At 37.7% G+C, this 13,131-nt stretch overlaps 1 protein-coding gene across 1 annotated transcript in view; it reads right to left on the minus strand.

The window, feature by feature from the left end:
* twsg1a (twisted gastrulation BMP signaling modulator 1a) overlaps positions 1–13,131 on the minus strand; it is a 79,230-nt gene that overhangs the window by 27,749 nt on the left and 38,350 nt on the right. The window contains exon 3 of the mRNA XM_039754776.1: positions 501–600. Within this exon, the coding sequence (XP_039610710.1) occupies positions 501–600 (100 nt within the window). The remainder of the gene's footprint in view (positions 1–500; positions 601–13,131) is intronic.

A 13,131-nucleotide genomic window follows, 5' to 3' on the forward strand; every position in this document is an offset into this window, starting at 1 on the left:
ATAACTTGAGTTGAATTTCTACCCCGGAAATCAACCACATTTGCCAACCGAGTAATTAAAGTATTCCACAATTTCACATTTTTTAGGCTTTTTTTTCCACCTTACTGTGTCCTTTACTGTGCTGCCAAAACACTGTGGTGGTAGCCCAGTACACCAGAATATACATTTTTTTCTCAAATTACCAAAACTGAGTACAGCCTTTCTAATATAGTTTTTATACAAAGTCAACTGCACTTCATGGAAGTAGCCTCCTACTATAATTAGAAGTAGAGTGTTGGTTTACGTCTTTTATAATCTGCTTATATTATATATAATTACATTTTGTCTAAAAAATTAAAGACCACTTTATAAAGTTACTAGCTTCTGGATATTTTATTCCTTGAAATCCATAAACATTGCTGCCCCTTGCAACAGTAATAAAATTGCATTTTATAGAATTTCTTTAGTAAATACTACAGACTTAAATAGATCCAAAAAGGTACAACAAATGAAGCACTTACCTACACAGTCACAGCACTCGTCCCAGAGAGAGCCAAGACACAGCATGCACTCCTTACAGCACGAGCAGTTTTCATCTGTGGGTCGACACTGACATAACTCCTGCAGAAGATAAAACTGCATAAATTACATTGTGTGTCTAGAGATGGATGAGGTTAGAGAGATAAAAATGGAAATAACTAAATACTCGAGTCATCCGCAGTAAATCATAGAGCCTCTGACAAGGCACGGTCTTCCATTTTAAACCAATGACTATTTTACAAACCAGACCCCATTTTATTTTTTTTTTAAATAAAATCAGTATTTAGTTTTAAAACCACATCTAAAAATATTGTTCTTTTCAGATCAAACAAGAATATTTAAAACCTCTAACCTCTGTGTTCACAATTATTAGGTAAATGGTATTTCCTCAGGATTAACTTTATTGTTCAACAACTACAAATCTGTTAGTCATTTCAAAATTTTACTTTACTTCAAACCTGAATGCTTAACAAAGGAAAGTAAAGCTTTGTCTTTCTCAGGGGAAAAGGTAATAAGTGTGCACAATTATAAGGCCACTAAATTACTAATGATGTTGTTCTCCACTCACTTGTTTATTCTAAAGATTTTCTGTAAGTGTAACAAATAAGCAGCATAAAATTACATATAAGATTTGACATAACATGGACATTTTTCCATTCTATAAATATTCCGTGACCAATAAAGCCACCTTTCTTTTCAGTAACTGCCATGAGCCCCCCTCCCCCTCCATAGAGTCTGTCAATTTCTTGGTCACAATAAACTTTCATTGAAGCAGCATTCACAGCATCCCGCATGCTATTCAAAGAGATGCATTGTCTTCCTATACAATAAATCTCACATTTAAAGTTCTTTAAGTTACTTGAGGAATGGGGCCAAGTTAATATTTAGTCATCTTTAAAGACCTATGGTGGCCAGCTAAGAAGTGGAGTAGTTGGATGCATGCATAGGAGCACTGTGCCTTCTGGCGTGCAGCAGATTTCTACCTGTACCACTGCTTGAAGAAAATATCTTCCAGAAATTGGCAGTAGATTTGGGAGTTCATTTTCAGACTATCGTTAACATGAAAATCTCCAATAATCAACTAATGAACCAAACATAAAATGACAGTGGTTTTTCAATCTCAATCCTATTTTTGTAAAAATTGATCGATTTGTATGGAATGATTACAATAAAATTATTTTAAAAAATAATAATAAAAAGAATAAAATGACAGTGGTTTAAATCAGACACTAGACACACCCAATCTTGAATGCTGCCAGCCCTATTCAATCTAAATATCACTTAAACCTTTCCAGCAATGGGAAACTCGCTAGAAGGTCTCAACAAGCAGCACACTAAGCCTCAATCTAACGAAATTCCAGAAGACCAGAGAAAAAAAATTACTTAAATATGTCAATTGAGAAAGGGAAAGGACTCCAGCGAACCACTGCGAGAGCCATCATGTCTAAATGGAGGTACATTGGAACAGTGCCTAATCTGCCCAGGAATGGAAGGCCTTGCAAAATGAATCCAAGAGCACATAGAAATATCATCCAGGAAGTCACAGAAGAACCTAAATGAACATCTAAGGAACTTCAGGCCTTTCTATGGTCAGTCAATGTCAACATTCATGATTCCAACTTTATTGTATCTGTAGGAGATTTGCAAGGTGAAAGCAACTGCTAAACAAGAGGAACATAAAGGATCACTTAACATTTGTCAAAAAAACACATTGGTTACTTCCAAAACTTCTGTGATAACGTTCTCTGGGCAGAGGAGTCAAAAGTGGAACTTCTGTAAGACAATGGTGCCGGTATATCTGATAGAAAGCTAAAAAAAGCTTTCCACGAGAAGAACATCACACCCAAGTTCAAACATGGTGGTGAAAGTGTGATGGTGTGGGGATGCTTCTCTGCTTCATTGCCTGGATGACTTGCCAGAATTGAAAGCAGCATGGAAAGCACCAAAGGGGAACGTCCAGTGGTCAGTCTGTGATCTGAAGTTGAAGCAGAACAACCACCCAGATCACAGCCACTAAATGAATGTGGGGAAATAAAGTTTTGGAGTGGTCTAATCAAAGTCCCGAGTTGAACCCCATTGAGATGTTGTGGTGGGATCATAGTGAGCAGATCATAGTTGAATTCTCTCCAATGTGGCTGAATTAAAACAATTCTGTACAGAAGAGTGTGCCAAAATTTCTCCACAGCAATGCCAAAGAATGATATCCTGTTGCTGGAAGCATTTAATTGCAGTTGTTGTGGCTAAAGGTGGCACAACCAAGTGTTAAGGTTAGAGGGCAATTGCTTTTCCACATGGTGATATAGGAGTTGGTGAACTTATTTCCACTATGATATTTGTTTGATTTTACTATTTATAACATAAAGGCTGGCACCCATTCATCCATCTTTTGACCACATTTAGCGTAATTTAAGGATGGTGGGATTGAGTGTCTCCCAACTACATCAGACACAAGAAAGGAACCAACCCTCTCACATGGCTATAGTGCACTGCAGGGTACATTAAGGACACATACCCACAATACACTGATTTATAGTCCTCAATTAATTCAATCTGCACAGCTTTGGCAACTTGGAGGAAAATCAGAATGGCTGGAGTGGGACTGGGTGAGGAAATTATATAAAAAAAAAAAATAAGATAAGGGAGACGCTGAAATCTTCAGACTAACTGGGTCAGAAGGATTGAAATTTCATTTCTACAGGTAGGAGCTGGTCACAACACACACAGAGGCAACCATGCCATTCAAAAATCACTAAACCCATTACATACAGATTCAGACAGCTACTGTATGTCCATCTATAATCCTGCATCTTTCATGGAAAAATGTTTTTTTTTTTATTTTTATTATTATTACTCATCCATTTAACACTGTCCTTTAAAAATGCTGTCATTTAACCCCCCCATCTCCATCTTATTCAGTCAGTCTAAAAACACCAAACCCTGACAGGACCACTTTCTGGACCACACTTTGTATCTATTGTCAATGTACAAAGACTCTGCTGCTTTAATCTACATAAGCATCTACATAGCTCCTCAACTGCATGTAAAATGGATTGGCTTGCCATCTGGTAAATTAAGTCAGTAACTTTATGTTTTCAAATTTCTAGCAGGCTTAACAATGACATAACAAGAAACCAAGCAAGTCTTTCAAAATAAGGTAATGAAATATGAAGGCAAAATGATACGAACAGAAAACACTCATCTATACCTTTGATTCCACATTCACTTTTGAATATTCGATATATTAAATTGTAATAGCTGTGTAAACTCATCACATCCTTTAAATGACTGTGACAATTCACATTAAAGTCTGCATTAAAAAATGCAGTCTTCAGAAACAGCTCTGGCTGGACAGAAACGTTTTAAAAGATGAAATGAAACGTCTGGGAACGTCTGTGTCATCTGTACATTTTCATTGACGAAGCTCATCAGAGAGTGTTCAATGGAGCTGCAGACATAGAAACAAAAGTTCAAGATACATTATTACAGATTAGGCGTTTGAAAATAGTTTTGGCTTCATACTGTGGTTATTTCTTTGAGAACAACAGTGGTATGAAATTTTGCATGATTGGTAAAGAAAGTACAGTATTCTGTGATGTGGATGAAGTTTAATTTTGTTTTATTTATACACTGCATATTTTACGATTACATGTATGACTATTAGCTTTAAGGAAGCAGAACACACAACATTTGAATCCTGGTAAATACAGATCAAAAGTACAGAGGTGCCGTAGTGAGCCTCCCATCTCTAGGAGTCTGGCTTCAAATTCTAGTTCCAGTATTCTGCCAGGTTTGGACTTTCTCTGTTTGACAGTATGGATTTTCTTCAGAGTCTACCTCTCACATGCTAAAGAAGTCCTCAGGTAAACAGGCAATTCTAAACTAACTTGTTATGAACGAGTATGTACAATTGTTTTCTGAAAACTACATCTGTAAAATTCCACATCATGATGTGTTAAGGGGCTCCAAAGGAGGAGGGTTGAGCCCAGTATAATGTCACTTGCCATGCTTGCTGCTTGGTCATCCAATTATTTACAGTTCATTGCCTGTATTGTATGATCTAAGCACACTGCCTACAGTAAACCTTCACATCAGTTAAATTAACCTATCCAACATAGCCAGATTACATAAAACAAAATGAGAACAAATGTTGACAATGGCAATAAATGGACAGGGGAAAGTACATGGCAACTCTAAAGTCATTAATTGGAAATTTACAGTCTTCAGTCAAGGCTGTTTCCATATCAACTAGCCTAAATTATCTGAATAAATAATTGATTGCATCATCATACCTAATGAGTCACATTTTAAACACACATTATAAGCCATCATAATCTTGCGCAGTGAGACTGAGAATCTGAGTGTTGGGGCAAAAATGGAGATGTGTTTTTTTTTTTTCTGAGATGATATTTTGCTCCTAAGATTGGACTGCACAAGTATCTCAACTCATCATCACACTGGAGTCTGAAGTACATTATTAAAAAAATAAATACAATTGAAGATTGAGTGACTCTGGTCTGCATTTTCATCATTTAACTTATTTTCAATAATGTACTGTCCTGGAACTTTCTGCAGCCGTCTCTAGTCATGATAGGCTCCAACCCCCACCACTGTCACTGTGCCATATAAAAGCAGCCTTCAGACAAACTCCTGATGTCAAATAAGCTTAATAGAAATTTAACTCATTTTAATAAAAATATACCAAAAAATAAAATTAATTGAAAAAAAAAAAAATTCTAGCCCAGAGAGTTCTTTAAAGAAGGCAGGAGAGATACTTGTACCTCCGTGATTTTTACTTTGGTATTAACCACTGAGGTGATAAAGACTGCTTTCTAATTTATATTCATGGCATAACAAATAAAGGAGCTAAATAAAGCTCTTCTAAGTGGCGAGGTTTTGGCACCTCACAAAAGAGAAAATACTAAAGTCTACTAGGAACAAAAAAGGAAAGTAGCATTTATTTGGGAGAAAGTTTTTTTTTTCCCCCCAGAAGCTCTCATTCAAATGTGTGCAGACATGCCCCTGCTGGGCTATCATTTTCGACATTTAAAACTGCTACCACACCCTATTAATGGCCAGAGCTTGGCTGCGCCTCTAACGACTCGGCAGTTAAAGCTCGTGCACTACAGAGAGCCTGTCATTACAGCTACAAGCGGTTTCTCCATGATAGACAGACATGACAACATTTGTATTGAGACAGAAAAAAAATAAATTCACATTCACCTGAAAAGCTTACATGTAAACAAATGCAGTAGCAAGAAGAATCGCAACATTTACCAACCGCTACTAAGGCTTCTACAGGCCTTCAAGGAGATGTTACTGAGATGTACGTCATTGAGTAGATACGTGGTGAGGAAGCAATTACTTAAAGCAGGATATATTTTATGCTGCACTTACAAAAATATTGAAACCATTTAAATTTTGTATGCTCGTATCTTAAAAAAACGTTAAGTTTCATGGTTTTAAATTTGTCATGTTTAAACACTGTGAAACAATAGCGTTAACTTCCCTATCTTGAATGAGAATATGTTAGCAGTGTAATAATGATTAACATTTGTAAAACACTTAGTATCTGATTACATTTAGAGAGAATTAAGTACGGTAAATGCATACAAGATTGAATGATAAACTTCTTCAGCATAAGCAAATGTTCTATATTTTTACTAAAAGCAAAGAGGATTAATTCAGAGGATTCAAGAAAAAGTTCCCACTTTCTATAGTATGGAGGAAACAACATGTGCAGAATTGTTAGGGAGAAAAAGTGTTTCACTAAAAAGTGATGGCCTCAGAGGTGTTAATTTTACCTACCTACTTAATCGGTATTATAATCTCATGAAAATAAAACATCACCTACCAAAAGCTCCTACACAACCAGTTTAATTAAAACACAAACATTATTCCTCATAAAGTTGATTTGGAGTCAACCAGCTAATTTAGAAAATTGACATTAAACCGATGAAGATAATGGTGGTTATCAGTATAGTTATGTCTTAATGCACCAGTGTCATCTCCTATTACTGCTACATAATACAAGGATTGCAGATTACGCAAGAGCCTTGAAAGACCAGACCCCAAAGAAAAAATTGTAAATCATAAATGAAGTTACAGCATAACAGACTTAAAATCATAGACATAGAATTACTAGACGCTGCATGACCAGCAGCATCGTACGTCAATGCCACCAACATGTTGTGAGTGGCACTGCTGTGGAGTGAAGTAATGGATAAAGATGCCACACGCATGTGCTGCTTGGGATTGTACAAACTGCTGCACGCTCCAAACCAGATCCCGGGGGATTACATTTCATAGGTAAGGCTGAAAAATTGTTTTGGTTATATTTAGCCATTAGAAAATCCCGTTTTATAATCTTAACTTTAGCTATGCCAGGCTAAGCTAGCAAACCTATGCGTTTTGGCTAAACATATTTAGTAACTAACTATGTAGATTGTTGTTAGCTGTTAACATTTCTCACACTTTGAAGGTTTCACAAAGAAATCCACCTCAGGAAGCTGTGGGAGGTAGCCCTTAGACAGGATTTTGAGAAAGCTGCCCCGTGATGTGTGCCGTGCTAATTTCGTAACAGATGCTGTTCCGGCATCATATGATCGAAGCTACCACTTGCTCATTTTAAAATCCAAAGGTGGTTTGATGATTCCTTCTGTGGGTACAGTGAAGGTGGTCAAAGTAGCTGAGCGTGTTATCTGACAGTCGACATTATGGCAAGCTGTCAGTGTATCTTTGATCAATCCGTTTGTTCGGACTGAGATTGGTTCAGATGATGTGTTTTTTCTCAAGGAGCACATTGAGGAAACGCAGTTTGAAATTGACAACCATCATTTTATGCTCATATCTTTAATTGTGTCTGCCTTTCACAAACTAAAGCTGCACCATATTGCCAGACTGAATACTCTCAAATTACAGGATCTGAGTGAGGGAGAGGGAGTGTAAGTCAGTAGGAGATCAGTGAGATAGGGGGGAGCAAAACTGTGGTGAGCTTTAAATGTTAAGAGCGGTATTTTGTATTGTATTCAGTAGTGAACAGGGAGCCAGTGAAGTTGAGAGAAAATAGGTGTGATATGTTCAGTGGATTTAGAACAGCAGGTTATTATCCTGGCAGCAGAATTTTGAAGAAGTTGTAAGCGATGGATACGTTTTTGTGGGATGCCAGATAGAATATCATTACAATAATCTACTGTATATGTGAGGTGACTCGGGCATTAACCAATACTTCAGCACTGTGTTGCGTAAGAACAGGACGAAGTCTAGAACTGTTTCGGAGATTGAAGAAAGCAGTCCGAGAAATGTTACCTATATGGGAGGAATTATTTAATAATAATAATAAATTATTATTATTTAATAATTGCCATTATAAGTGTATAAATGGATATAAATAATTGCATTTAAACAATTTGCCAAATTTTCTGTTGTATGTAAACAATACTGTTTTTTCATCAAAAAACCTGGTTTCCATGTCTACCTGTATTAGTTTAAACTAGGCTGACCCGCGTTTTAAGGCGACCAACTTTTAAGTTGACCACTTCTTAAGGCAATTCAATATGTAGATCGATTTGATATTTTATACAAACTTATTAATTTGGTTATATTGTATTTGAGCGGTATTACTTTAATACTCGTAGTTTCTGTTATTTTTGTGATGAAATTTAAACTTTTTTTGTATATTGGAGGTTGCCCTTTTGAACCCCCCTGATATTTACTAAGCGGTGAGGCATTTGTACTCCATCAACATTATTTCCAGAGACATAATTTTGTCTATTTTTCCAGCGCATCGCGCACAAAAGCAAGGGAACAATGGGAGCACCAGAACTCTGCTCACATCATGTCGCTTCGTAACGCAAGCTGCAAGTAGTAAGTCTGTGATAAGCGGAATACCGCTACGCTTTCCACTCATGGGACGGAAGGACAATCCCGACCGCTTTTATATAGTAAGAAAGAAGAAGAATATATCGCAGAGTCTAGAGTAGAAAATCATCTTTTACCTGAAAAAACAAAACTACAAATCCCATCGTGCATTGCAAAATGGACGGGGCGTGTGTGAAACTCCGCGCCTGCGTAGCACTCACGGGACGGAAGGACAATCTCGACCGATTTTATATAGAAGGATGACACTTTTGCCACTCGCAATGTGGCGGATACGCTGATGTATCGTTTTGACTGAGCAATGCAGTGAATGCGGCATCTATCTACATATGTCTTTGGTTAAAATGTATGACTGCAACTGTGGCCCCGTCCACTCTACTAAGTTTTTCTTTAAAAACAGACAATTTCCATTTTCATATTTTGTCCACACTACCCCAGTGTTTTCAGCCCTTGAAAATAAACACTATTGAAAAAATTCTTCAGGGCCATGTATTTCTGAATGCACAGACTTAGCACTGTAATGTGGACAGGTGAAAAAGATTTTTTTGAAAACTCAGACTCTTAATCTCACTCTGATTGGTTTGTGCTTATTATGTGGCCCTTCCCTGATTCGCTCCTGCTCATTACAACATTTCATTCCATGGCTGATCACCATCCACGGAAAAAGAAAATTCCAGCATAGCAAACATAGAGTTAAAGTCCATGGCACTTCTTGTGCTGCTTAACTGTATGCATCTAAATTATGTTTTGTACAGTTTAAATGCTACATATTTTAGCTAAAGACAAATAATTAGCTAGCTGCTACAGTATTGGGCTGGCAGCACTCCCACTACTTTAAGGATTTTTTTCTGGCAGTGCACGCATCGCCAATGTAGGTGAAGGTCTACTTCATACGTGTTTTCGGCCCTTTTAGTAAGAATGGATACTAAAATTATACTTTAGTAAATAATGTAAAAACACTAGTGTTGATAGAAAGCATGTTAATTTAAAAACTTTATTTTTAAATTAAAATGTATAAGTGCCGTGATTGTTGATTTATAATTATACTTACCCTGTAGCAGGATGCACAAATCTATGAGTTTCCAAGCAAGGATTATTGTGGGTGGCCAAGAAAGCACAAATACAGGTAGTTCCCAAGTTACGGACATCCAACATACGACTTACAAACAGGACCGCAAGCTGCTATTTCATCTGTCTGGGGGATGCGACGCAGGCTCCTCAGTAACTGCTGCTCCATCATCTTTGTCCTGAGGACACTGCAAGCGGTGGCTGGAGGGGGCGATTTCGCTGCTTGCATAGTGTAGTGTCCCTCGAGCGGACATTCTCAGTGGGTGGCTGGGTGCGCGACAAGCTGTGACCCGGGGTTCACAGTCGCCGGGACCACAGCTACTGCTCGTGTGCAGGACGGAGGGTTGGTGGGAGGGTTTGCTGCCCGCCCACCAGGCCGCCGCTACTGCTTTTGTGCAGGACGGAGGCTTGGTGGGACGGTTTGCTGCCCGCCCACCACACTTCCATAGCTACTGCTCCTGACTGCCCCATTCGTTCTCGGTGGGCAGCTGGTGATGCTGCAAGTGGTGACCTGGTTGTGGCTGAACGGAGGCCATTTAGGGTAAATGGGGCAGCGGGGGGCAACATTGTATAGTGTGCCTCGGGTGGCTACCTGTTGAATGGGGGCAGTGGTGGGCGATTCACTACCCACCTTTGACTGTACCGTTTCTTCTCGGTGGGCAGACTCTGCAGGGAACATACTGTATGCAAGTGGAGGGGACTGTGTGGTGGGCAAATGGTGAATCGCCCCTCACCGCCCCCATTCATTCTCAATAGCAAGCCTTCTTGTACTGTTCCATACATAGCAGGAAGTTGTCTCTTGTCAGTACATCAGATGTGTGGACGACTGGTGTCTTCCTGCTGTTATAGTGTGTACAGTGCTGTGCAGAAGAGCTCATCTTAACCTTTGGTCTTCACCCTTCAACAATGTCTCTGAAACACAAATCTGATGCAAGTGCTGGTGATATAGTAAAGAAGAGAAAAACCATCACCATGGAAAATAAAGTAGAAACAATAAAAGGTTCAGAGAAAGGTGAAACTCCATCATCCATCAGAGCACTTGGTTATAGTCGGGCAACAATAGTATTTATTAAAATAACCTGTTCTGACTTACATACAAATTCAGCTTAAGAACAAATCTACAGTCCCTATCTCGTACATAACCCGGGGAGACTGCCTGTAATTGAAGCTAACCAAGGCACAGTATAAAAACTATTTTCTCTAAAAAGACTACATATTTAATGTAAGGAAAACAGACACATCTACAGGTGATAGAAGGAGAAGTAGGGAATTGGGACTAGCATTTGGTCGTGAGATGTAATGGCATTTTTAAATCCACCATCTGCCTGCCATGATTCATTACACCAGGAGGCACATACCAATGACTTCCATCCCTTCCAAGATATTTAGCTGCACTATTACATAGTTATTCTGTCTGCTCCAATACTTGTTTTTCAATGATAATGCATTGTTTTTATAGTACCTTTCCCATGCCTGTTCCATTTATGTTATGTAGCCGAGCCATGTCCAAGTTCACCATGAAACCTTCAATGGGAGACCATGAAAGGGAACCATGGCGGAAATACATAAAAAAAAAAATCTAGCATGTATTGTGTGCATTAGTTGGGCTTTGCTCTTTTGCACACTAATTGACAATTTTTACACAATCAATTCCTAAGTGGAACAATACATACAGAAAATATATTAAGTGAAACATTTACTATGGTTAATGAATAAGTACTAAGATTTGTAGGCATGGTATCACAACATCCAAATTTTACTGACATGATATATATGCAAAACTAATTAAACAAATGTATTATTTCTGATTACTGAAAAAAGTTATAAATATAAAAAAAAAAAAATTAGTCAGTGGCTTGTAACATTTACATGCATCCGTCTATAAAGTCCCTGTTAGAACAGCCAAACTACTGCTACAGGTGGGTGCTGGTTGGCAGTATTCCGATGTAATGCTTGGTGGCCGAGAAGAAAAAGCAAAATGTGTGTAAAATTACGCTCCTTCTATTCGGTGCAACAAACTGCATAAAAAGACACATTATACTTTCATGGTGATGATGTAAGCATCTATTGACTACCAAAAAAGTTTGTCCACAAGGAGTAGGAAATCTACATAACAAATGAGGAACAGAAGCAAGGCATCACTACTGTAAACTGAACTGTAAAATTTAATGATTTACTAATAATCTATTCATAAAGGGAAATTCTTAAAAGTTAGTTCAGTTTCCTTTCTTTACAAGGGTTATTCTACAATTTAGTGTCTTGGCTAGAAAATTAATGGGCAATGTTGGTTGAATTTGTTTTTTTTTTTTAACAAAAAAGGGGACACACCAATTTTGAACAACAAAAGCAAACCCACCAAAAAGGCTTATAAAATTTGAATTGAATCATAACATATTATAAATACATGTAGTAGGTGAGAACACTGTTTGCTTTGCATTACAAGTTAAACCACTGAACATTTGCTTTGTGGCCTATGCATCATGTTATTGTCTAAAGGCAGCATCAGATTTACATATCGAAACAGCTCACTAGTTTTACACTGAAGGCATGTCTTGTTTAAGGGCTACACTTGCTAATATCTTACAACTCATCAGGTACTGGATGTTCCCCAAGCAAATCTCAATATGTGAATAATTACAAGATAGTTCATGAGTTTTCACACTGATGCCAAAACATGCATTGTGCCACACGTGCAGTGCAAGTTCAGGGTGGCTTTGGTAGCCATTTGATGTAAGAATGCCAGATATATGAACAGGAACACCATGTGAAAGTCAACATACACATTCTCTCCATCTTCAGCCGCTCACCCAATATCTCAAGGTGCTTACCACCTTATACGAGTAAGCTGGTAACAGATTCATTCCAGGATTGTTGACTTCAGCTCCAAAAATCGCCCACCCTTTTTACAATTTTAATCCACAGTTTAAGTTTAAAACCCTTTTTCACTTCATTTATAAAAATATACTCAAAATTCTATTTGTGTGAATACAAGGTCAAAATTTGTCATCATTAAGTGAGAAAGAAAGCACAATTTTCATTTTAGCATACAAAGAAAAGAAGCCTCGTTTCTACTATCAATACTAGCAAAGACAGTTGCCATCACAGGAGAAAAAAAAAAAAGAAAAAACATATCAGAAAGTATGCAGCAGTTTCCTTATATATGAAGGCTACTCTAATACCAGGAGGTTTTAAAACTGACCCTTGACTAGGAAAACAATTATTACTTTTACAGTATTATTATTTTAAAAAGCACTTTTTCAGATCCTTGAATTCTCGTGCACATCCCCAATCACAGAAGTAATTAAAGCCATTCACTGAACGAATTTTTCTGCTGCTTACACATCCTGTTTTAAGACCCCCAGCTGTTTTGAATCTTGAAAACATGTGACCATCACACCAAACCTTTGTAATTAAGATGATTATTATTCCCAGGAGAAGTGCTGGGGGAGGGAATGTTTCATAACCAGGAGCACCTGCAATATATTTCTTAAAAATGCAGAAGAAAAAAAAAATTGTTTAAGCCGAGCCATTAACATTTTGCTTTCAGCTTAGTATTAGGGCTGCAGCAAAGACGGAATTCAGAAGTATGCCAGCAGTCTTCAACAATTTTAACAAGAATTTTGAGGTCTTATCTGGCCAAATAGTTAAAATATCTAAAATGTCAGTAGG

The sequence above is a fragment of the Polypterus senegalus genome, chromosome 5 (genome assembly GCF_016835505.1).
Source record: "Polypterus senegalus isolate Bchr_013 chromosome 5, ASM1683550v1, whole genome shotgun sequence".
Lineage (NCBI taxonomy): Eukaryota > Metazoa > Chordata > Cladistia > Polypteriformes > Polypteridae > Polypterus > Polypterus senegalus.